General features: G+C 37.9%; 1 protein-coding gene across 2 annotated transcripts in view; it reads left to right on the forward strand.

Annotated features, from left to right (window-relative positions):
• SLC39A9 (solute carrier family 39 member 9) overlaps positions 1-26,094 on the forward strand; it is a 43,617-nt gene that overhangs the window by 179 nt on the left and 17,344 nt on the right. Inside the window, exons 1-2 of one of the 2 annotated variants that reach the window (XM_036734203.1) lie at positions 1-916; positions 20,314-20,422. In XM_036734203.1, the coding sequence (XP_036590098.1) occupies positions 821-916; positions 20,314-20,422 (205 nt within the window). In that variant the 5' untranslated portion in view covers positions 1-820. The remainder of the gene's footprint in view (positions 917-20,313; positions 20,423-26,094) is intronic. The other variant, XM_036734204.1, reaches the window with a different exon arrangement.

Here is a 26,094-nt window from a genome sequence, read left to right on the forward strand (position 1 = left end):
GGAGGAGGAGGAGGAGGGTGCGGGGGCGGGGAGGGAAATGTCGAGATCCGGAAGTGGATGTCTGGAGGAGGTGCCACTTGGCGGCAATGGCTGCAATGGCGGCAGCGGCGGAGGAGGCCCCGGGCCGAGGCCGGGCAGCTTGGGGGACCCCTGGGTATAGGCCAGAGACTGGTTACTGTACACGCTTCTGCTGAATCCTCCCCCGAGGTTCCAGTTAGAGAACTGCGGCCTACGTTCCCCAGCCCTCTAGACACGGAGGAGAGTTGGCCGGTGCTGGTGGGCTGCTCTGGGCCCCGGGGGTGAGAGGGGGGAGGTCACTGACGGGCGGACTCGGGACAGGAGCGCTCGCAGAACTGAGAGGTTCTCTCGCCTCCCCTTCCTCTAAGGGCAGTGCATCCCCCCCCCTCCTCTCGCCTCCCATTCCGTATCCCAGCAATTTTGGGGCCGTGACTTTCCGATTGAAAAAAATCTTCCCTCACACAGCATCATTCCCCCATTGACTTCTTCCCTCTGTAACAACGAATTGGACCACAGAAATCTTGTACTCTTGTCACTTGTGGATTAAAGGCTGTGAATAAGGCCGCCAAAAGCCCTGATACTCTCACCAGGAAACAGTAGTTCTCCCTAGGAGCCGACAAGGAAGAAGTAACTAACATAAACCTGCTGTCTGTGGGAGGCCAAAAGATCTGATCTGAGAAGTTGACACTCAAAGTCTCCTCTTTGGGGCCACGACAAGTGTTTAAATAACTAAGCACCTTTTGAAACTCCAGGGGCAAAAATAGTAGTTTGATGTCCTTTGGGGTAACTAAAGGACAAGAAAATGGATGATTTCATCTCCATTAGTCTTCTGTCGCTGGCCATGCTGGTAGGATGTTACGTGGCTGGAATCATCCCCTTGGCTGTTAATTTCTCCGAGGTAAGACATTCTCAATTATCTGTCAGTTTTCAAGATAGCTGGTGTAAAGTAGGATTGTTAATGGGCTGACTCCCTGAACCGTGTGCGAACCAAAGGCCTTCTCATGCTGGACAAACTTAAAATGCCAGAAGCATTTAAAACCTTCCTACTCTCAAATCCCTAACTAGCCTAAAAATGTATCGGAGAAACTTTTAAAATGCTAAATGGTTTGATTCTAGTTAAAACCAGTGTGTTTCATTGTCTTGAAAAAAAAATGCCAGCTTGATTTTTGTATGAGTTGCTAGCTTTTCTCAACAGTGTTTTTGAATAAGTCTCAGAAATAGAACTTTTTTTTTAACTGTGCTCCTAATGGCAAGGGGATAGAAGTACTGATATTTAAAGAGCAAATTTGGAAAACATTTGTTTTAGAAACATTCTTCTACCATAATGTTTAGACAAACATTAAGTTTATTTTTCAGGCCCTGAGCATGCTGAGAAGATAGACATAGCATAGATTCTTAAAATGCCATGTATAATTCACAAAATGCAAAATCTGTAGAGATTAAAATATACTAGCGCCTTGGTTGGTCAGAGTGGATGGAATTTTGAGTTTAGGTCACTTTTTTTTCATTCTGAAAACTTTTATTACAGACCTACTTCAGGCTGAATCACTGTGCCAGAAATACAGGAGAAAAGGGATAAGAAATCAGCAAGTACTATGCTCCAGTTGTGTGCCAGATACTGTAGATACAGAAATAGTGTAATACATAATTCCATCCTTGAAGAAGCATATTGCTTAGATGTAGAGATAAGAACTCGTGGAATAATCAATTAGTACAAGACAACATATTAAAAAGTGTTACATTGAGTAGTACAGAGTGGTGTAAAAAGTTTAGAAGCCCTGGTTTTTATGGCTGTAGGGAAGAGATGGGCCTTCACTTCAGTTTGCCTTTGTGGGATGGGAAGAGGAATGCATTTCAGGTAAGAAAAAATTGTTAGAGGAAATTAAAGTCAACCTTTTTAAAAAGGAACCATAAAGGCACTAGCCTGACTAAAGAGGAGATTGTCATTTCTCTCCTCTTTCAATCTGCTTCCATACTGCTCAACCTCTAGGAATTGGAATCAATCAGTACTATTGGGAGTGACCTATATGGTTCCAGATGGACTTAGGTGGAAAACCTGTTTTTATTAGAAGGCCCAAAGCTACTCCCAAGGAAACATTGCACTCCAACCCCCGTCAGGCCAGAGACTATATATTATATGTGCAGTGCTATAAAATTGCATCTCACAGTGTGATTGTCTAACACAAGTTCCCCACCCCTTGTCTAAGGCAAGGATTCTTAATCTGGGGTCCACTTCCCCAAGGAATCCAAAAACAGATTTAAGAATGTCTGTGAATTTTAAAATACATGTTTTTAAAACTTTCAATATAGTTGTATTTTATTTTATGTATTTTATTTCATCCATTTAAAAATCTTATGAAAAGAGGTCCAAGACAGAAAAAAAAGATCTAAAGTGAAGGGAATATGTAAAAAGACCACACTGCACAGAACAAAAGGCCTTCAGGTTGTCTAAACTTGTACTTAGATATCATTTTGTTTAACAAGTATAATATTTTATAATTGAATTAAACAAGCATTAAAATTTTCTTTTCCACAGCATAGTTAAAGCTTTCTCAAACTTAATATTTTCCTGAGTTATCAGTTAAATTGTTTATATTGTACTAAACTGCTGAGAAATTTCATTTCTATTGCTTAATACTAAAAATGAATGTTTAGGTTCTATGTTTGTGATGTTGCTTATAAGTCAGTCCAATTAATAGAAACAGTGAGAGCACTTTTTTCCAGTGATGGCTCAATGTTATTTTTCTTCACAAGCACTATGATAGTCCTTAATGTCAGATTATTATCACACACAATGAAATGAATACATTTCGAGTTGTTAAGGGGGAACACATCAGTTACATATAACACAGACAAATTGTAACCCTTGCCTAGATGTTTTAGATATTAATAAATAATCTCTCAGAAATCGTACAGCTCTTCTTGAGAAAATGATCCTATAAGTATAAAATGAGTGCACTGGGAAAATTCAGGGGAACAGAAAAGTAAAAATAAAATGGTATAGTGCATTCATTTGTGTATGAGAAATATTTACTGAAATTCTTAATACAGGGGCAGCTAGGTGGCAAAGTGGATAGAGCATGACCCTGGCATCCAGAAGACTCATCTTCCTGAGTTCAAATGTGGCCTTGGCACTTATTAGCTGTTTGACCCTGGACCAGTCACTTGACCCTGTTTGCCTCAGTTCCTCATCTGTTAAATGAGCTGGAGAAGGAAATGGCAAACTAGTCCAGTATCTCTGCCAAGAAAACCCCAAATGGGGTCTTGAAGAGTTGGAAACAACTGAACAAGCAGTGCATTCATTTGTGTATGGGAAATATTTACTGAAATTCTTTACACAGTGATTCAGTACTCTGATAGTAACTCCATAGACTTGTTTTCATGACTATGCTGTCCCTTGGTTCATAGGCACAGTATTAGGCCTGGAATGTACATAGAAAAATGAGACAGCCCTTACTCCCAAGGAACTTGTATTCTACTACAGAGATCTTGATGTTGATCTTACTTTTTCTGACCCATGCCTAAGGTTGTTGTGTTTGTCCTTCATTTTCAAAGGGGACCATGACATCAGGACCAGACATGCCTTGCAGTTGACTTTGATTTGAGTTAGGGAGTGCTGTGCAAGGGCACCAGCCTCACTTTCTCCTCCAGAGCCATCTGGATCCTGATAAGCAGTAATCTACCCCCTGCTTGAAGAATTCTCCTGATGATAAAGCTACTATCCCTTAATGTAATCCATCCCGCTTTTGATCCGTTGTGATTATTGGTCAGTTTTCTATCTACTTTAAATCCGTGGCTTGTGGCTTTCATCTTGTACTCATTGTTCTATCCCATTTAAAAGAACACTACCACCTAAATCTAGGCCCCAAGATGAAATACTATCTGTCTCCTCTTTCTCCATCATTAAAAATTTTATATTAGTGCTGATTTCTTTATATTTTCCTTATTAGCAAAATCAACTCTAGGATAAGTATTGGTGAGAAAATGTAAGGGAATAAAAGTTGTAAGTGTAAAAGTCATGTTGCAGTTTCATGGTGTGTTGTGGTGGCAGTGTCTCAAGAATTCAGAGTCAGACCACCTCCAATCTAAGTATAGGCATTTATTTAGGATTGGCGCCTCTCATGAAGCAGGCTACGTTCCAAGGGGAACCAGCAACTTAGAAAGACTACACAGGCAAATTTTCAGTGAGATGATTATGATTATACAACAGAAATTATGAATATTAAAAGGGCAGGAAGAATTTGTTAAGGGAATTAGGTAATGGGGAGGGGTCCCTTCTATGGTTCAATGGTCAGACATTCTGGTCATTCTGCCCTCTGATTGGCTAGCTATTGTGGCCCTGTCTGATGAAGATGGATAGTTAGGTATTATGGTCCTGTCTAGGGCTAAATGGATGATGTGATTGTGGTTGAATAAAAGAACCCACCTGTTCACATATGAGAATTAGATAGGGGGCAGTGGCAGTTACTGAATCTGGGGGCCTGTGGTGTGGTTAAAGCCAGATTGTGTGGTTAAATCAGGATACGCCTGCTGTTCAGTGGGGCCCATAAGGAAGTTAGAATATTGTGGGGATAGGGGCAGCTATATTAGGATTCCATCAGTCAGAAGTTATGTTACATAAACATAGCCCTCCCTACAAAAGGATTTTAGACCATCCCGGCATAGCAGTCTTATTCAGATTCAGTTAATGATAATTCTTGTTGTCTCTGTTTAGCATTACCAGATATACAACTTCAGGGTTCTGAAGTATTATCTAGACCAGCTGGGGCAGCTAGGTGGCACAGTGAGTAGAGCACCGGCCCTGGAGTCAGGAGGACCTGAGTTCAAATCCAGCCTCAGACACTTGACACAAGTATTAGCTGTGTGACCTTGAGCAAATCACTTAACCCCAATTGCCCTGCCGCCCCCCCCCAAAAAAACCCTAGCCCAGCAGTGACTTACAGTTTTTTTTCCCTTGCTTTAGCATGTTTCCCCTCCAACACAAGTAAGCAAAAGCTAGCATAAAACCAGTAACTCTATAGAAGTTACAAGTCTTTTTTTTTTTTTTGCCATACTTCCATGTGTCATTTCCTTATAAAATAGTATTAAGTGCATGCAAGTAGAGATTTTAACTTAGGTTAACATAATATTTATCTCTTCTGAAATACAGTGCAGTAGATAGAGCTCGGGGCCTAGAGTCAGAAAGATTTGAGTTGAAATAAGTATTTTATAACTATATAGCTATAACTATATAATATATAATAATATAATATAGTTATATGTAACTGTATTATAACTATATTTTTATAACTATTTATACCAAAGTGATTTATGACACCAAAAAGATTAGGAACCCCTGATTTAGATTGAAAGTAACAATTTCCTCCATAGCTTGGCCCTGATTCAAAGCTTCTTTTCAAGGAATAAGCTGGGAAAATTAGTAAACAAAAGGAAATACTGAACATAAAGAAATATATGAATTCAAGACATAAATCTAGAAAAGGAGAATGCCTCTAAAACATCTACAAGCAAAGTTTCATTCAAAAACACAACTTGGTCGCAAGATCACCCAAAATTCTTTGAAGAAATGAAGCAACAGATTTTTTTTTTACAAACTATCACAAATAAAATGCAAACTGTAGAAGAACTTTGAAGGATAGCCAGCAGCTTAGTACAGAAGAGGCAAAACCTTGCCTAAATAACAAACTCCCTGAAAATGAGAAAGGACCAAACAAAAATCAGTGACTCAATGAGATAAGATATACTAGAATAAAATCAAAAGACCAAGAAAAAGCAGAACATATAAGTTATGTCCTATAAAAAAAACTGATCTGGAAAACAGAAAAAAATTAATAATCATTGGACTACCCAAAAATCATAACTTGGGGTGGCAGTGAGCCTGGAGAACACATTTCAAGAAATAACGATTTTAAAACTGCCTAGATCTCTTAGAACTTGAGGACAATGTGAAAACAGGTAAAACGTGGTAGTTTTGTCCTGAGCCAAAATTCAAAGCTTTCAGGTCAAAGAAAAAATACTGCAAGTGGTCAGAAAGAAAGAGCTTGAGTTGCAAAGAGCCACTCTCAAGATCACCCAAGACTTAGCAAGTACCACTATAGTAAGAGAGGAGAGTTTCTGATCTAATACTTGGAAAGATAAAGGCTCACAACCAAGAATAACTAAGTGAGCAAAACTAAGTATTATCCTCTGAGGGGTAGGGGAGTAGGGAATAGGGCTTTAATGCAATATAAGACCTCCTAATAAAAACAGTAGCAGAATTCCTGATGAAAAGACCAGAGATGAAGAGAAACTTTGAAATGGAAACACAAGAGTCAAGAGAAACATTAAAAGGCAAATATGTTTGAGTAGTTGGAAGGAACTGTATGACTAAATAGTGACTGTAGAACTACATATCCTTCATATAAGGATGAAGTGTTTGCATTCTAATAGAGTCAGTTGGTGGCCTAGTGGTTAGACTACTGGACCTGGAGTCAGGAAGATCCGTTTAAATCTAGTCTAGGACACTTGCTGTGTGACCCTGGGCAAGTCACTTAACTTATTTGCTTCAGCTCCTCAACTATGAAATAGGCCTAATAATATCACCTGACACAGAAGGGTTGTTGTGAGGATCAAATGAGATAAAAATTTGTAAATAAGATATATTTATAAAAGGGCTTAGCTCAGTGCCTGACACATAGTAGGCAATATATATAATTGCTTATTCCCTCCTTCTGCCCCAACCCCCCATCCATAGGGAGAGAAAAAATGTGTTACCTTAGAACTCCATTATAATAAAAGATCATAGAGGGAATTTAGTAAGACAAAAGTCTAGGAGTGGTTTTGCTATGCTTTGATTATCTTGAGAGAAGGAAGAAAAGAGAGGAGAAAGAAGATCCCAGGGAAGAAAGAGTCAGAACAATCTCCATTAAGTTTTGTGAGAAGAAAAATACTTTAAAAATATGGGAGAAGGAGAAGCAGAAGGTTGAGAACACACACACACACAGAGAGAGAAATAAATGACAACAGGGAAAAAGGAGAGGGAGACAAAAACCTTACTTCCATCAGAAGCAGATAAAAGAGGGTAGAAAACATTCACAGACACAACAGACACAAAGTATGGTGTAGAAATATATTCAACTCATCTGGGAACTGGGTTGGGAGAGTAAATTAAGAGGGATTAGTCAAAACCAAAACAAACTTAAATGTCAGTGGGTTGATCTTGAAAGGGTAAAGCTCCTTTGAAAGTAAGGGGAAAAGGTAAAAACCAACAATCAGATTCTGGGAAAGTGAAAGAGAAGAGGGTTGGCAGCCAAAGTACCTGATTCCATGAGGTTTCGATCACTGGTGGTGAACACAGTCCTCTGTCACTGTCCTCTTTTTCCATGTAAAGAACTGGGTGGAGGCATAGAGAGGAAAAAGAGGAGAGAGTGGAAGAAAATATACAATCATAATTATGAGTACAAATGCAGCTTAGCACATAGACTAAATCAAAGAAGTAGAGCATAAATGAAATCAGACGGGGGAGTAAGCAGCCTGACAACTGAATAATACTTCATGCCACGTTCAGTTCACATATTGAGACCTACACGTCTACAAGTTCTTGCGGCGCCTTGGGATTCAGTTTCTGGGTCTAGACACCTGAACTGGTTTGAAGTAGTTGAGTCCTCTTACTGTTTACTCATCAGCTCTGAACTTCACTTATCTCTTAACTACCTTCCTACAAGCAAAGCCTTCCCTTATAGAAGGCTCAGAACTTTCCAGGTAACTCTTCATTTTCCATCTGTGGTTCTCCTTGGTTTCAACTCCATTAACATCATCATCCTCCTTCTCCTCACTTAGTCCTCTTGCTCCCCTTAGCTTACTTTTGTGGATTGTCTTCCCTGCCATAAATGTCAGCTCCTTGTATCTCCTGTGCTTGTCACTTAGTGAGTGCTTAATAAATATTTTTATTATTATCAACTATTATTATTTGATTATTCTTTACAAATTTGAGGATCTTTCTCCTTCATAGAGAAGTTGACAAAAAATAGGAGTTTAAGTAGTTTTGCTTATTTTCCATTTGGCCAATTCTGCTTTTTAAGGAGTTTTTTCTTATGTGAATTTTTGTGTCTCCCCTTTGTAGCACCAGTGTGATATTCACAGCACCTACAGTGGCTATGAATATGCTGGCTTAGTTCTGAATTGCAAAATATAACAGACTCTCCATATGGAAGACAGAACCAAAACATTGATTTAAACACCAGAAAGCCAGATCCCAACACCAGGAAGCCAAATCCATCAAAGCAACCAAGAAATCTATACACAGTAGCAATGCAGGGAGCAGGGCCATTCCCAAGCCCTCCCCCTGCTAAGGCCTTTCCACAAACACTCACAGCTAGCTGCCTGTTTGCCTGCTTCCTTTTTCTCCCTCAGCTCTAACTGCTCTGACCAATTTCCTTCTTCTCAGCTCTGCTCCACCCCTTCCTGTTCTACCTGTTCAGCAAGCTCCTCCCACCACAGGCTTCATGTGACTTAAGCAGGTCACATGGATTAATGGATGGGAAGATCTTCAAATTAAGTAACAATACACACTTTTAGCTAAGTGTGACAGACCTTTCCTGCTGACCTTCTAAATTGTCTTTGACTGGAAAGTTATTTCATCCCATCCTTATGTGGGTTCTACTGCTCCAGGAATTGTTTTATGGTATTATTTAAAGGTGTTCTGAAGGAGATTGGGAGAGCTCAGGCAAGTCGCTGCTTTTTCTCCTGCCATCTTGGCTCCACCCCCTAATCTTGCAATTTTTAAAAAAATTACTTCTGTGAGCAAGCAGTGAAAAGACATATAACAGTTTCTTTGTTTTTTGCCAGGAAAATTAAACTAGTTCCTAAGTTTTATACTTGTCTTTGTTGATGGATTAAGTACAAGCTGCTTTTTTAAAAATTAACTAATAATCTTGTCAATCTTTTGGCTTAGTAAGCATATAGCTATAAAATCTTAAAATAAAATAGCATTAAAATAAATGGAACTGTTCAGGTCATGCCCTTCCTGAGCAGATCGTAATTACTCTAACACAAACTATAGCTTTGGGAGCTCTATTTTCATCTTGTACAACTCTCAAATTTGTGGTTCTTCTTTTAAAAATATACTTCAATGATTTACCATAAGCAGGAAAGAATTTATTTGCTTTCTCTTTGCAATGATATACACACACATAGGATTGAATCTCAAGTTATGAGAATGAATGAGAAAAGGCAGACATGCTGGCCTACACATCTAGTGCTTGAAATAAATTACATTGAGTCTAAGAGGACTGGGTTGGAAAAGAGAAATTTTAAAAATATATAACCTGTGGTAGTTTTGTTCTTACTCTTCAGACTGTTGATCTTTCTAGCTATCAGGTGCATTTGTGAGGACTGGAGAATATTTTGACGACTAATAAAACAGGTTCATTTGTTTTTAAAATCATTTGAAAGGCCAAGGTAATAACTGAAATGCTTTTTGCTCCTTGGAAGATGTGAATAGATTCTGGTATTAATGAAATAGAAGTGTCAACTCTGTGTCACTTTTTCCCCATACTCAAAGATTTAATAATGTTCACTATACTGTATTTACTAAGGAGCTAGTCAGGTATATCCAACTATCTCTTAGCTATCTCAAACTGCATTGCACATAGGTGATTCAAACTTAAGATGTCCAAAACAAAACTCACTATCTTTCCCCTCACATTGTTCCCCCTTTCTGTTACCCTGAAGCCACCACCATCCTCCCAGTCACCAAAGGTCACAATCTCTGTATCATCCTCGATTCTTCACCATCACCCTACGTATCAAGTCCATTGCCAAATCTTGTTTCTGTCTACATAACATCCCTTATGATTTACATTTCTCCGCACTCATAGGATCTATCCCTAATTCAAACTCTTATGTAGCCTTCTGACTAGTCTCCCTGCCTCAAGCCTCTCCCTACTCCAGATCTGTCCTCTCAGCTGCCTAAGTGATCTCATGCCTGGATTCCATGCCTCAGCCCCCTTACTTCTGTTACTTTGTTTAGCTTTTTCTTCAAGAATTGGCACAAATGCTGACCTTTTACAGGAGGCCCTTCCTAGACCTTCACAGCTTCGAATGCCTTCCTGTTTCAGATTACCTTCATATACTCTGTGTGTGTTTTATGTGTACCTGAGTATTTACATATTACCTACCCTATTAGAATATGTGCTTCAGGAGAACAGGAAAGTTTTTTGCTTTCCTTTCAACTTAGCACACTGGTTTCCCCAGCTAAGTAATCTGCCTCACTTTTAATACTGCCTCGTTTTTTTTTTTGTTAACTTCGCATTGAATTAATTTATACACTAGTCAAGTTGTGGAGAGGAATTATGACCAATGGAATGAATCATGAGAAAGAAGAAACAGAACCAAAAAAAAAAAACCCAAAAACAAAAGAGAAGCAAAAAAGGCGAGCATGTAGTACGCCTCAATCTGTATTCAAACTTCACAGTTCTTTCTCTAGATGAAGATAGCATTCTCCATCGTGAGTCCCCTGGAGTTGTCCTTGCACCTTACGTTGCTGAGAAGAGCGAAGTATGTCAGGGTTGGTCCTCACAGAATCCATATATCTGTGGTTGTGTACAGTGTTCTCCTGACTCTGCTCCGCTCACTCAGCATTATGTCGTGTAGGTTTTTCCAGGTTGTTACGAAGTCCGTATCATCCCCATTTCTTATGGCACAATAGTATTCCATTACCTTCATATACCACAGCTTGTTCAGCCATTCCCCAATTGATGGGCATCCCTTTGATTTCCAATTCTTGGCTACCACAAAAAGAGCTGCTATAAATATCCTTGTATATATGGGTCCTTTTCCCGCTTGTGTGATTTCTTTGGGATACAACCCTAGAAGTGGTATTGCTGGGTCAAAGGATATGAACATTTTTATAGCCCTTTGGGTGTAGTTCCAAATTGCTCTCCAAAATGGCTAAATCATCTCACAACTCCACCAGCAATGTAACAATGTTCCAATTTCCCCACATCCTTTCCAGCATTTATCATTTTCCTGTTTTGTCATGTTAGCCAATCTGACAGGAGAGATGTGGTATCTAAGAGTTGTTTTGATTTGCATTTCTCTAATCAGTGGTGATCCAGAGCCTTTTTTCATATGCCTATAGATAGCTTTAATTTCTTCCTCTGAAAACTGCCTGTTCATATCCTTTGACTATTTCTCAATTGGGGAATGGCTTGTATTCATATATATTTGGCTCAGTTCCCTGTATATTTTAGAAATGAGGCCTTTATCAGAGATACTAGTTGCAAAGATTTTCTCCCAGTTTTCTGCTTCCCTTCTAATTTTTGTTGCATTGGCTTTTTTTGTACAAAAACATTTCAATTTGACATAATCAAAATTATCCATTTTGCATTTTGTAATGCGCTCTATCTCTTGTTGGGTCATGAATTCTTTACTTTTCCATAAATCTGATAAGTAAACTATTCCTTGCTTTCCCAAATTACTTATAGTATCAGCTTTTACTCCTAAATCATGAACCCATTTTGACTTTATTTTGGTATATGGTGTAAGATATTGGTCTATGCCCAATTTCTGCCCTACCATTTTCCAATTTTCCAAACAGTTTTTGTGAAATAGTGAATTATTAACCCAGAAGCTGGCCTCTTTGGGTTTATCAAAGAGTAGATTGCTAAACTTGTTGATTTCTCCTACTTGTGTACCTATCCTATTCCACTGATCCACACCCCTGTTTCTTAACCAGTGCCAGGCAGTTTTGATGACTGCTGCTCTGTACCTTGCTATTATGGCTCCTTATTAAGCCAATTTGGTTATACCATGAGCCAAATTGTGTATCCTACAACTACATACTGACATAGCTCATAGGATGGATTTTAATACTCTACTCCAGGGTTTGCATTACAAAGGGATTCACTTTTTTAAGTTAACTGAAAATATCATGTTTTTTTCTTCATATAGGCCTGTGATCTATAAGAATCCTATAATCTTTTGTAACAAAATGTTACAAATGGGAAAAATGGATAAAAGAGATCATTAATTTTTCTGGATTCACTGCTAAATTCCTTTTCAGTTAAAACAACCTTTAATTCAAAGTCATTGATACTTGGAACATTAGAATACTATGTTGGTGAGATAAACTACCATATCTCTGCATCCCATTATTAATTGCAAGTTTAGCATTTACCTACATTTCTTAAGAAATTTTATTGATTCAGACTTGAAATATGTTTCAATGTTAATCCAGCTTTTTAAAATACAGTAACATAAGAAGTAGTTTGGCATAATGGATAGAAGGCTGGCCTTGAAGTTAGAGAGACGGGTTCATTCAGCTCTTAACTCTTAAATCTTGTAGTTGTTAGCTAGTCACTTATTCTCTCCCAGTACTCCAAGCAACCCTCTAAGATTAAGTTACAGAATCACAGATACAGACACTATTCTACATCCTCCCCCCAAAACTACACTAAGACTATAAATATGAGTTGGAAGAGGAGTTAAGATCATATAGTTCAAACCTCAACTAAAGCATGAATCCTTCTATAACATTTTGACAAGTAGTTTTCCAGCCTCTGCTTAATAAACACTTTTAGGGCTGTGAGGTATTCACTCCCAGGGTAGCCCATATATATTTTTTTGGATGGATTTAATTGTTAGAAACGTCTTCCTTATATTAAACTGGAGTCTGTCTCCTTGCAGTTTCTACACAGTGGTTCAAGTTCTGCCTTCTGGTGCCAAACAGAATGAATCTAATCCCTTTTCCAAATGAAAACCCTTCAAATATTTGATTACAATCTTATTTCCCTTCTCTGATTATTAAACCTCTGCTTCAGGCTCAACATTTTTCCCTTCATTTAACTGATTATCATATGGCTATCTAGCCCCTTTATATTCTTGGGCACTGATTGTCAGTGACCTCTGAATATACTCCAGTTTGTTCATCCTCCCCCAGAAATGTGAAACAGTATTCCAGAGGAGGTCTGACAATAGGTAGCTAAATATAACTGTAAAACATTTAACTTGATCTATCTTCCTTTAAAAATAAAAATAATCCCTGATAAGGAAAGTGCATATTGCGACATTGAATTTTGACTTTAATACTATTATGAAGGGCCAAGTGATACAGTGGCAAGAGCATTGCCTGGATTTTAGTCCCAGTTCTGCCATTGATGTGCTACTACTAGCTTTCTGACCATGGACAAATCTTTGGGCTTCAGTTTCTTCATCTTTAAAATAAGGAATTATATTGGATAATTGACCTGTGGTCCCTTCTTTAAACTTCCATGCTTATGCAGCTTTATGTAGCTTTTGTAGCTAATATCCCTTTAATATGTTTTTATGTATAGATTGTAAGCCTCTTGAGAATAATGTAACGTAATGTGTAATATTAATTAAGGTAGGACTTTTTTTTTTTTTACTGTTTTCTCTTTTAGAATGCTAAAGTGATCAAGTGCCTTTGATTAATTCTTACTAGATGAGAAGCCCCAGGCTCACACCCTTTTGCTAATTAGGTGTGAAGCCTTCAGACCCTAAGAATGGTATATAAACTCAGAGGTTACCGTTTTGTTTAGGGCTCTCACTCATTGGAAGAGTGTTGGTGTGGAGACTCTGGGTGGCCGCTGCCCCCACCCACCCCCCCATCCCCCATTTGAAGAAAACCCAGATGTTGGTGCTTCTCTTTTTGGTAACTATATATGTGATGTCTTGATCAGACAAAGCCTGTCTGTTGAATTGTGTTATTTGATCTGCTGATATTTCTGTTTGTAATTTCTATTTGTATTTGCTCTGAAGTTCAGGGTGCTGGCTTTTCCCCCTGAACTAAGTGAATGATATATGTATGTTTGATTAAAATGAGATTGTTAACCCCTTAAAGTTGCTTTCCTTAGAAAAGCAGATCAAAGAACCTGTGCTGGCAGCTCTTGTTGCTGGTATTGTTGGGTCTTACACCTCAGCAGCAGCTGTGAGCCACATTATTGTTACAGAGTAGTATATACATAGTGTTTCACAGTCAATCAGTTGATTTTTGTATGTTTCTTAGTGCCTTGTGTTAACCAGACCGGAATCGGTCTCTAACCTCCAGGTGGCGAGAGTGAACAAAGCAGCCCAGAGATAGAAGAGTCAGGAATCAAGCAGACATTTAGTTTCAAAGTGAGGAAAAATGGCTTGCAAGCAAGGACACATGTGCTGGAGCCCTGCCCCTAATGGGGAGGGGAGGAACCAAGGCAGTGTGAGGAGGTATCAGTATTTATACCAAAGGCTGTGCCGTGAGATGGAGCCCTGACAATGAGGGGTAACAACAACAGTGTGACAAGTTCGATTCATAGCAGGGCTCAGAGAACAGAACATGGATGCAGCAGGTGCTTGTCTGAGCTCAGAGAACACCTGGTGCTGTCCAAAGCAATACAATAATTAGATGAAACAATTCTGGGAGAGGATGAGCACAAGGGATTGTTGTTATGCCAAGCTGCTTTATGGGCCTTAGCTCTGGAAAATAAGGTGTCTCCTAATTTCTTGACATTTCCTCCTTTTGGCCAAAGGGAGGTGGTCTAAAAGACCCTATCTTTCTGGCCAATAAAGAAGAGGCAGGTATAAGCCAAGATGCCACAAGAGGCCAGTTGGGCCAAGACGAGATGTTGCCCAGGGGGTCTTTTGAGAAAGTGTGTCTATAATGGCAAGCAAAGGGGGACTTTTAGCTGTTTTGTCTTTTGGAATGCTTCTCAGCACTAAGGCAATCAGGTGCCTTTGATTGAGTCTTTGAATCAAGAATCTTTGATGATCTGCTTAAGTCACAAGAAAGCCTAAGTCACATGAGTTTGAGTCACATGGTTGTGATGCCCTCTGACCCTGAAGAAGCGTGTATATATACTCGGAGGTCAGCATTTGCTTTGGGGGCTCACTCATTGGAAGAGTGTTTATGTGGAGACTCTGGGTAGCCATTAAGAAGCCCCCTGGCTTTGAAAACCCAGATGTTGGTACATCTCTCTCTCTCTCTCTCTCTCTCTCTCTCTCTCTCTCTCTCTCTCTCTTTCTCTCTCTCTGTGTTGATTTGTGTTATTTTTCTCTGTTTATAATTTCACCTTGTAATTTCTGTTTGCATTCTCTCTAAAGTACAGGGTGCTGACTTTTCCCCCTGAATGATATATGTATGTTTAATTAAGGTAATATTGTTAACCCCTTAAAGTTGCTTTCCTTGGAAAAGCAGATCAAAGAACTTGTGTTAGCAGCCCTCCTGTGTGCTGGTGTTGTTGGTTTTACTCCTCCATAGCAGCTGCTAGTAGCATTGGTGTTAACAGTGTCCTGGGTATTTTGCTAGCCATTGTTTGCTTGCAAACAGAAAAGAGAGGGAGGGCCAAGGATGTAGAGGAAGAAAATGCAAACACATGCTTGAATCAGAGCTTTGGTAGTTGGGCATATAACAAAAAGAAAGAGGACAGTATATTCAGCCCTTTTGGTACAGCTATCCCATCTGGATGTCAGCTGCTTCTGGGTCCGTACTAGATGAACCTTGAAGTCCTGGGAGGGTTCTGCCCTCTACTCAGGAACAGGGTCTTTCTTTAGATGATCCAGGAGTACACACCCACAAGTTTGGCAGCTGTGGGAGAAGTCAGAAGGACCTAGTAGGTACCCTTAGGAAGAACTTCTTGCATTAATCTTTGAATCTGAGTTTCTGGTCAGTATAACATATGCCTTTAGTTAAGAGTCTCTAAATAACACATAGAGATGATCTAGTTTCCCACCCTCACAGGGCTAGTTTCAAGCAATGCAATTAAGTTTTTCTCATAATTCCTATAATTGCATAATTACATTAAGTCAGGTACAGATCATACTATTTAGAGGACTCACAGTGGACTACTTTTGAGAAGGGAGATTTGCATGTCACCAAGGTAATCAAGAAAACTTAAACATAAACCACACAAAGCAATACAGCAGTTATCACCAATGGTAACTAACATCAAGTTGCCTTGTATCCTAGTAACCCATTCTCAATATCCATTGAATCAGCACATTTTGAATCCCAGATGTCTCATATAGTTTATCTAGTCCCTAGATATCTTTTCTTGGACAATAGGCATTATTCTCAGGACAGCTCTAAAGGGGGCTCTGCTTCTCTGGCTACAAATCTAGAGGTTCCTAGGTAATTCTGACTTAATATAATTTAGTAAATTTGGTTTTCTAATCTTGAAACTTCAGAGAATTTTGATTCATATACCATTTGAATCCTGTACCTAAATCCTGTACCTGATACAAGAAATCTTTTTTTTTTTTAAATTTATGCGCTACTTTTCAATTTCTTAGCCAGCACCAGATGGTTTTGGTACTTCTCTTATTGCTATTTCTGGTATTTCCAATGTAACATTGGTGACAGTGGGCATCCTTGTTTCATACCTGATCTTACTAGGAAGGCTTCTAGCTTATCCCCATTACAAATAATACTCGCTAATGGGTTTAGATAAGCATGCTTTTTATCATTTTAAGGAAAAACCCATTTATTCTTATATTTTCAAGTGCTCTTAATAGAAATGAATGTTGTTCTTTATCAAAAAGTTTTTCTGCATCTTTTGATATAATTAATTATGTTAATAGTTTAAACCATCCCTGCATTCCTGGTATAAATTCCACTTGGTCATAATGTATAATCTTTGTAATATATTGTTGTAATCTTTTAGCGAGTGTTTTAGTTAGGATTTTTTTTTGCATCCATATTCGTTAATGAGTCAAGAGATGACCCCTTTAATCAAACTGGGAGGGGAAGACTCTCTCAGGGCTGCTGGCCAAAAGGGAAACAGTTACTATTCTCATTCATGCTGAGGCCCCCAAAAATAACCATTCAGTGGTGCTGGGGAAGGGACCTGTTGTCCAATCCATGGGATCCAGGGTGAATTGGGTTTAAGGCCTTGTCTTTGAGAAATAAATCGAGCCAGTAAACCCCAAGTTAACCACATAGCAGAACACCCTCAAGTAAGAAGAGAGGAGAGGGAAGGGCGAGGAGGGCAGCGGGGAGGAGAGGAGATGACTGGTAATGTCATGATGACATGACTTGCAATTGACTTTGATTTGAGTGAAGGAGATCTGTGTAAAGTCACCATCCTCACTTTCTCCTCCAGAGCCATCTGGGTCCAGTGGCCAGATACTGATCAGGACAACTGGAGATGGCTCAGGATGCAATGGAAGACACTTTGAGTGAGGCCATCCCTTGACTCACTTCTTAAAGAGGCCTATTCAACTGAATGGGAATTGCCTCACTCACAGTGAGAACCTGAAAAGACCTTAGATTAAAAGGGCCAAGGTCCCCCACTGCATCCTGGACCACCTCCAGTTGTCTTGATCAATATCTAGCCACTGGACCCAGATGGCTCTGGAGGAGAAAGTGAGGCTGGTGACTTTGCACAGCCCTCCCTCACTCAAATCAAAATCAATTGCAAGTCATGTCATCATCTCCCTGACATCATGGTCCTCTTCAACAGGTCAAACCACAACCACAATTCATTAATGAAATTGGTCTATAATTTTCTTTTCTCTGTTTTTACTCTTCTGATTTTAGGTATCAGTATCGTATTTGTTTCATAAAAAGAGTTTGATAGGATCCTGACCATTGTTCCAAATAACTTATTTAATATTGAAATTAGTTGATCTTTAAATGTTTGATTGAATTCATTTGTAAATCCATCTGGTCCTACTGCTTTTTTCCCCCCTTAGGAAGCTCATTTATAGTCTCCTTCTGTCTTTTGTCTAACAGATACTTTAAAATGATTTCACTTTTCATACTGGTGTATGTTGGGAACCTTGCCTTAAATTTCAGTGAAAAAAACTGAGGCTATTCACTGCGAGCTCCCTCTTGTCCTCCTTCTCATCTCACATAGATGCCTTCTGCCTCTGTCTCTTCCACTCTTATCTGACACAAATAGGTGACCCTTCACCTTGCCAAGGCCAGTTCATCTATATAAACAAATGATTCCATTCTCATCCCTTCTTCTACTGGAGATTGTCCCCTTTGCCATCCTTACTCAGCTACTAATCTTCAATTTCTCCCTGTTGAATGCTTCCCTACTGCTTGTAAACATACCCATGCCTCCCTTATCCTTAAAAAAACCAAAAACTCATTTGATCCCTCCATACCTACTAGTTACCATACTGTAAACTCCTTGAGGAAGCAATCTGTACTCAGTGCCTCTATCTCCTTTCTTATCACTCACCACCAAATTCTGGAGTGTGACTCAACCTTATTCAACTGAGTCTGCTTTTTTCAGAGTTCCCAATGATCTCTCAATTGTCAAATTTAATGGCCTTTGCTCACTCCTCACCTTGATCTCTGCAGCCTTTGACACTGTCAATCACTTTCTTTTTCTTGATGGTCTCTTCCCTCTAGGCTTTCATGACACACTGCTCTCTTCTGGTTTTCTTTCTACCTGTCCAACTGCTCCTTCTCAGCCTCCTTTGCTGGATCTTCATTTAGGTCATGCTAACAACTCCCCCCAAGTATCTCTCCTGAGACTTCTTCCGTTCTCTCTCTATACTATTTTACTTGATGTCTTCAGCTCCCATAGATTCAATTATTGTCTCTATGCAGATGATTTTCAGATCTTAACTTCTCTTCTGACCTCTAGTCTCATATCTCCAACTGCCTTCTGGGCATCTTGAACTGAATGCTACATAGGATGTTTTAAACTCAGCGTGTCCAAAACTCATAATCTTTTCCCTCCAAACCTTCTCGTTTTCCCAATTTCCCTATTACTGTTGAGGGTAACTATCATCCTCCCAGTCACCCAGGCTTACAACCTAGATGCCATCCTCAACTCCTTACTGTCTCTCGCCCCTCATATCCTGTCATTTGCCAGTACCTGTCAAATCTACCAGCGTATCTCTGGTGTGCACCTCTTTCTGTCCTCTGACACTACAACCATGCTGGTGCAGGCCCTCATCACTTCATGCCTGGACTATTGTAATAGTTTTGTGATTGGTCTTCCTGCCTCAGTAAGTCTTTTCCCATTCCAGTCAGTCCCTTTCCACTTAGCTTTCAGTGATCTTCCTTTAAAGCACTGGTCTGACCAGGACACTTCCCTTGCTCTGTAAGACCCAGGATCATCCTCTGGCTCTTAAAGCCCTTCCTTCCTGTCTTTCTTGTCTTTTACACCTTACTTCCCTCCACATATTCTGATATGATAACAATTACCATCTTTTCCTTGAATAAGACACTCATCTCTTAAGTCCATGAATTTTCATTACCTGCTCTCGTGCCTGGATTTCTCCCTCCTTATCTTCACCTTCTGACTTTCCCTGTCTTCCTTTGAGTCCCAGCTAAAATTCTACCTTCCGTAAGAAATGTTTCATGTCCCTTCTTAATTCTAGTGCCTTCTCTTTGTTGATTATGCCCAATTTATTGTACACACACACTTGTTTGTACAGAACTATTTGCATAGTCTCCCCCATTTGATTATGAGCTCCTTATAAACTTATACTGAGGTGGTTTTTTTGGGTTTTTTGCCTTACAGTACAGTGCCTGGCACGTAGTAGGCACTTAAAAAGTACTTGTTGACTTGACTTGGCAATTCATTTAAATATAAGATCTCTCCTAGATTGTCAATATTTAGTGAGCAGATTTCATGTCTTATTTTTTTATTGTCATTTTATCTTTTTCATTTTTTATGTTGTAAATTTGATTTTATTCTTTTTGCATTTATTTTCAACAAGTTTATTCTTTTAATTTTTCAAAATAAATTTTTCATCAACTGGGTTCCCTTCAGAACTTCCTTTTATTCTCTGGTATGTAACCCATTTCATTCATGCTCTTTTTGCATCACTATCACTTCCCCTGTTCCCACACAGTATTCTCTTTTTCCTTATATAAGCTATCCCTTGTAGCAAATAAGTATAGTCATATAAAATGAATTTGGATTGTATTGATCAAACAACATAATACATGTCAGTTATAATTGCATTTATCTTTCAGGTTATTTTAAAGGTAGTATAGGCAGTATATTTATTATTCATTTTCTTAATATCCTAATTAGATATATGCAAGACACTGGAGTAATTGTAATTATTTCCCTTGTACTGAAAAGGAAATTAAACCAGAAGAATGAAGTAACTATGAAATAATGAGATTCCCATTAAGCCATGCACAAACCAAACCAAATCCACATTAGCCCAAGATCAGACAGTAGAGATATCTGGATTTTGCCTGGTCTTTAAGTGAACCATCCTGCTGCCTCGAGGTCCTTTGAGAAAGAACATTGATTACAAATATTTCAAATTCCTTTCTCCCCATCTCTTCCCCCTTTCCCTCCCTTGTTAATACAATAGTCTAATAGTACTTATGTTTGATTCTAGGAGCGACTAAAGCTGATAACTGTTTTGGGTGCTGGGCTTCTCTGTGGAACTGCATTGGCTGTCATTGTGCCTGAAGGAGTACATGCACTTTATGAAGATATTCTGGAGGGTGAGAAAGAAAATAAGGTCTCATTGTTTGATGCATTTCAGCTTGTTGAGCTAGCGAGACAGAAACTCACTGCTGAGAATAGATACCATCTAAGTTTGTCATAGAGAGGCAGAATAGCATAATGGATAGAGTCAGCATCACATCAGTATAACTCAGGTTCAAATCCTCTGACACATCCTGATTGTGGAACCCAGGACAATTCACCTGATCTCCTGGAGCCACAGGCTTTTAGACATTGCAGCACAAGAAGCTGCAGAATAGTATTGGTAGGAGTTTCCTCACAAGGGAACCTTTTAATGATGAATTCACAGGTTCCAACCTTTCAACCCCTAAAAAAAAATTTGTTACAGAATTTGGGCTCAATTTATCATCCAGAATTGAGGTAAAAATCTCTAATTGGAGATTATTATATAATAAAACTAATTATTTTCCAGATGTCTTACTAGCATACTAAGTGGAATATAATCAGTGTTTTGACATATCTCAGCTTGAGGAAGAAAGTTAAATCTTCATCCACAGATTGTTGAGTGAGAGATGCTCCTATGATTTGTGATTAGGGGCTAGAGGACTTAATAGTATTTACAGAAGATTGTTAATTAATTATTATAAGAAAAGCAATGCTGATCCAAAAAGAGTTAAAGTTAATCATTTTAACTGAGGATTGTGGTTCGGTTACAGAGTGAGACAGGCTAAGGACATGGAAAACAGTAAATTCAGAATGAAAAATTTTGACTTGACTTATTAATTTTTATTTCTTCCATTGCTTTCCTTTTATATGTGCCTTTTCTCACCGTGGTTTCAAAAGCTGCAAAGTACCTGGGATGAAACAAATCAAGAGTGCATTCAGACCATGACTTAAAATAACCAAAAAAAAAGATTATAAGTGTCATCTTTGTTCCTACAGGATCTTTTGAGTCAAAGAAGGCAACTCTTAAGTACTCATAGGATTAAGTTGTGCTGCTTTGTATTAGATGATATTCTTTTTATTGAGTCTTTATCTTTTTTAAATTTCATTAGTTTTTTTATAGACCAAGATGCATTTATAAAATGATTTTGACTCAGAATTTCATCGGTTAAAACCCCATTTTTTTTCTCACCTCTAAAACAAATAATCCCAATGCATTTAAATTTTACTCATACACTTTACCTTTTAAGATCACTATACATCTTGCCTTTAAAGATCATCATAACTCTCCCTTTCCAAATTTCTCACATGCCTCAATGTTTCAGCGCTATTTCTAGATTGACCAGAGCTAAGAACAAAGACTAGGTTAACTCACTATATTCTCAGCTCTTACTTATGTATCACAATAGTGTTCCTTTGGATTTTTAAAAAGGTCTTTGGATATCTGTTCTACAACCTGTATTCCACTCTGGACATTATAATATTGGTGATTAACTGGTATTTTGGGAACTTATGCATGCCATACTGATAGACCCATCTCAGTGCTCTATGACTGTGGTAAGAGTGACTAAACTCAAATGTACGTAGAAACTTCTAGAATAGCCTTTTACAATTATAGCCCTAATGGAATTATTGATGCTTAATGATCATAGTCCTATATTTGTAAGAAAAACATGTCTTCTCAGAGTAGCAAGAGTTTTGAGAACTTCTTAATAGTTTAACTGCCATAGTGCTAGTTTATTGTCTAATGGGATTTAAAACCACTGTAAGAAAGGCACATACAAGAGGAAAACAGTGGAAGAAATAAAAATTAATTTAAAAAATTAATAAGTAGATAAAATCTAGGTTGGATGAAAAGCCAAGGTCACAGAAATCTGACATTCGTAACAGTCTGAATAATATCTTCAGTATTGTATAATTTGTATAGGCTGTTTTACTACAGTAAGTAGTAAAGTAACTTACAGTAAGTCTTACTAGTTGTTCAGGTGTGTTTTTATAACCATATTATATTCTTTAAAATGGTGAATTTCTCTTTCGTAATTGTTTTTTTCTGTAATGTTTTTGCTATCCCTTAAAATTTTTAAATAATAAATTTAATAATCATTAACAAAAACATTCACATAAACATATAAAACAGGGGCAAAATCTTACACAAAACCCCGAATGCTTTTACTCTGTTCTAGATCTTCCTAAAATTTCACTGCATTTGGACCTGTGTTTCTTCCTTCTTTCTGTAATAGTTTATATGTATTTCTGGTTCTTGCTATACTTTTTAAAAGTCTGTTGTCACTTGCTAATGTTTTATATTTAGTTCCCATCAAATCATTAAGAAAAAGATTCTACCTTTAAAATGGAATACTACTTTGTTATACTAATAAGCTCCACATTCTGTTCTATTGTGGACCTATTGAAATATGGTTAGGTGATGGGAGCATTTGGTTGCTTCTATTCCCTAATCGTCTCTCCCTTCCCCATCTGCCCCAAGGTTGATTAAGAGGCACGAGATGACTTAAAAAAGGAGTTCTTCACAACAAAACATTTGATGATCAGTTAGTCAATAAGCGATTGTTTATTAAAAATAGACATTGGACATACAAAGACAAAAATGAAACAGTCCTTACTTTCAAGTAGCTTAGATGCCGTCAGGGGAAACAATACGTGCACATATAAGTAAATAACAAGGTAACTAAGAGACGCTAGCATCCAGGGGGATCAGACAAGATTTCATGTGGGAGGTAAGCATTTGAGCTTAGCTTTAAAAGAAGCAAGGAATTCTGAGTTCTGGTTTGGACATGTTGAGTTTGAGATGTTTGGTACAGCCATTCGGAACTGTTTAATTGGCAATTGATGATACAGGATTTGAGCTTAGGAAAGAAACTATGACCTTTTTGTTATAAGGAGCTCCTTTTTAACTTTCTTGTGGTTTTCCATTGATCACCAGACAGTTGAGGAGGGGACTTAATCTGGAACTCTGCCCAGAGAGGACAATTGAACCCATAGAGTAGATGAGATCACCAAGAGAGAGGATGTAGGGGAAAAGAGGCCTGGGGAGGACCTACAAGTAGAGGATGAGACGTGGATGATGATCTAGCAAAAGAAACTGAAGAGAAAACCAGACTGAGCAGTGTCATTAAAATCCAGAGAAAAAAAGAGCATTCAGTAGGAGAGAATATCCATTAGTGCCAGATTCTACAAAGATATCAAAAAGGATACTTGAGAAAAGGCCATCAGATTTGGCAATTAAGATTTCATTAAAAACTTTGAAGAGAATAGATGAGAATGGGAATCTAAATTGTGAGGGGTTGAGAAGTAAATGAGAGAGAAGGAAGTAGAGACAACGTAAGTAGACAACTTTTCTCCCCTAGGGTTTTGCTATAAAATGGAAGAAATATGGAAGGATAGCTTGAAGGGGTTGATAGGAGATAATTAGTACCTACAATACACAAATTATTCTCAAAAATTGAGAAAGCGCCCAACCAGAATCCTTTTATGAGATAATTATAGTCCTGATACCTAAATCAGGGAAGGGTAGACAAAGAAGAAAAACTATAGGCCAATGTCATTAAAGAATATCAGTTCAAAAATTTTAAACAAAATCATGTCAAACCAACTATTGTAATGTATCAAAAAATCATTCATTATGACCAAGTGGGACTTATACCCAGGAAGCAAAGATAGGTCAACATTAGAAACACAATCAGAATAATTACATTAAAAACCAAAACATCTAAAACCACATGATCATCTCAATAGATGCCCTCCTCAAAAAAAAGCCTTTGACAAAGTACAATTCGTATTCAACCTAAAAACACTACAAAGTGTAGTTATAGAAGGGCCTTTCTTAATATTATAAAAAGCATCTATCTAAAACCAGAAGCAAGCATCATATGCTTCTACATTTTTCTACTTTTCCAATAAGTACAGGAATAAAGCAAAGATGCCCACTGTCCCCACTGTTGTTTGATACAGTTCTGAAAAAGCCATAGCAATTAGAGTAAGAAAAGAGACAGAAATTCAAGTCATGAAGATAGATAAAAGCAAAAAGTACCCTATTTACTGATGATATAATGGTACCAGGAACATATTAGGTGCTTAATAAATGTTTATTGTTTGATTGATTACTTGGAAAATACTAGGAAATCATCAAAGATACTAATTGAGACAAGTAATAGCTTCAGCAAAGTTACAGACTACAAAATAAACCCTCAAAAATGCACTAAATTTCTGTATAATAGTAACAAAACCAAAGAAGCAATAGAAAGAGAAATCCCATTCCAAATAACTACAAAATGCATAAAGTAGTTGGATATTAATCTACCAAAGCACACAAAAGATGTGCAGATTCAGTTACAAAGTGTTCCTTAAAGAGAAAAAGAACAACTTGAATTCTTGGTGGATTATTCAGTGCTCATGGCTGTGCCATGCCAATATAATAAAAATGACAATACGATCCAAATTAGTTTACACTTTTAATGCTCTACCAATAAGATTACCAAGGGGATGCTTTATAGAACTTGATAATAAAATACATTTGGAAAAACAAAAGATCTAGAATAGCATGGGAAATTTTGCTTCTTTAACTTCTGCTATTTTATAGTGTGTGTGTGTGTGTGTGTGTGTGTGTGTTTTAATAAATCTGGGCTTTAAATGAACTCTTCTGCTTATTGTGCTTACTGCCAACCATAATTGTTAATGTAACAGACTAGGTTGGTTCTAAGCAAGATTATGTTGTGGGAAAACTTTCATTTTTAGTGCCCTGCAACTTCTTCTAGCTTCTCCACCTTCCCTGAACAACCCTGTACCCATTGCAGTATCTGATTAGGCCTTCTCTCTTCATCCAAAGTTATCCTATTACAGTAGAGAAACCTGTCCTTCGAGTTTAATTTTGATAATTAAGTAGACTATTAACATTAAATCTTCCCAAGCATATTTGAATTTTGAAAGAGGATGTTTGGAATAGCAATAACTTGAACACATAGCGGTGTGTTCACAGATGGGGAAAGATTTGGAACCCAAGTGGTTTACTCTTGTAGGAATCAGATAGATGGCCACTAATTACGAGGCTGACCCTACTAAGGAAATATGACTTTGTTATTTCTTTTAGGGAAAAAAAAGACTTTTAATAAATTGTTAGAAAACATTTTAAAATAATTCACATCTTTGTTGCCCTCTGTTTAATCCATATGAGTCCATGAGATAAAAAATACAAATATCATGTGCATTCTATAGCTAGAGAAATGTTAATGTAAAGCAGATTTTTGTTTCTTTCTTTCCATTTCTTCATTGATGTACAGTATAAGTATGCAGGAACTTTATCCTTCCCAAGTTGTCCCAATGAGATTTGGTTGGTTTTTTTTTTTTTTTAGTGATATCTGGGTATTGGTTCAGAAATATTGAGCATCGAATAAGAGACTATTATCTATATATACATATGTATCTAAGAGACTATACTATTATCCAGTAGTAATACTGGTGTAGGCTGTGTTAACAGACTCTTATTCTGTATTTGAATATATTTTTCTATTAATAGGTGACATATAAATATATACACATATACATATCTAAGTTTTATCCATTATTTTACCAAAGATTATAAACCTTTCAGGGCCTTAATCTGTATTTTGTCTGTTATTTGGCCATCTGTAAAGTTCCTCACTTGTGCAGAAATCTAAGCTTCCTTGGTGTAGTTATGGGACATTCATTGAAGAGCCTAGAATATCTCTCCAGATCCTTTTTTGAATCCTTAAAGAATTACAAAAATCTAAAG

This window comes from Trichosurus vulpecula, chromosome 8 (assembly GCF_011100635.1).
Source record: "Trichosurus vulpecula isolate mTriVul1 chromosome 8, mTriVul1.pri, whole genome shotgun sequence".
Taxonomy (NCBI): domain Eukaryota; kingdom Metazoa; phylum Chordata; class Mammalia; order Diprotodontia; family Phalangeridae; genus Trichosurus; species Trichosurus vulpecula.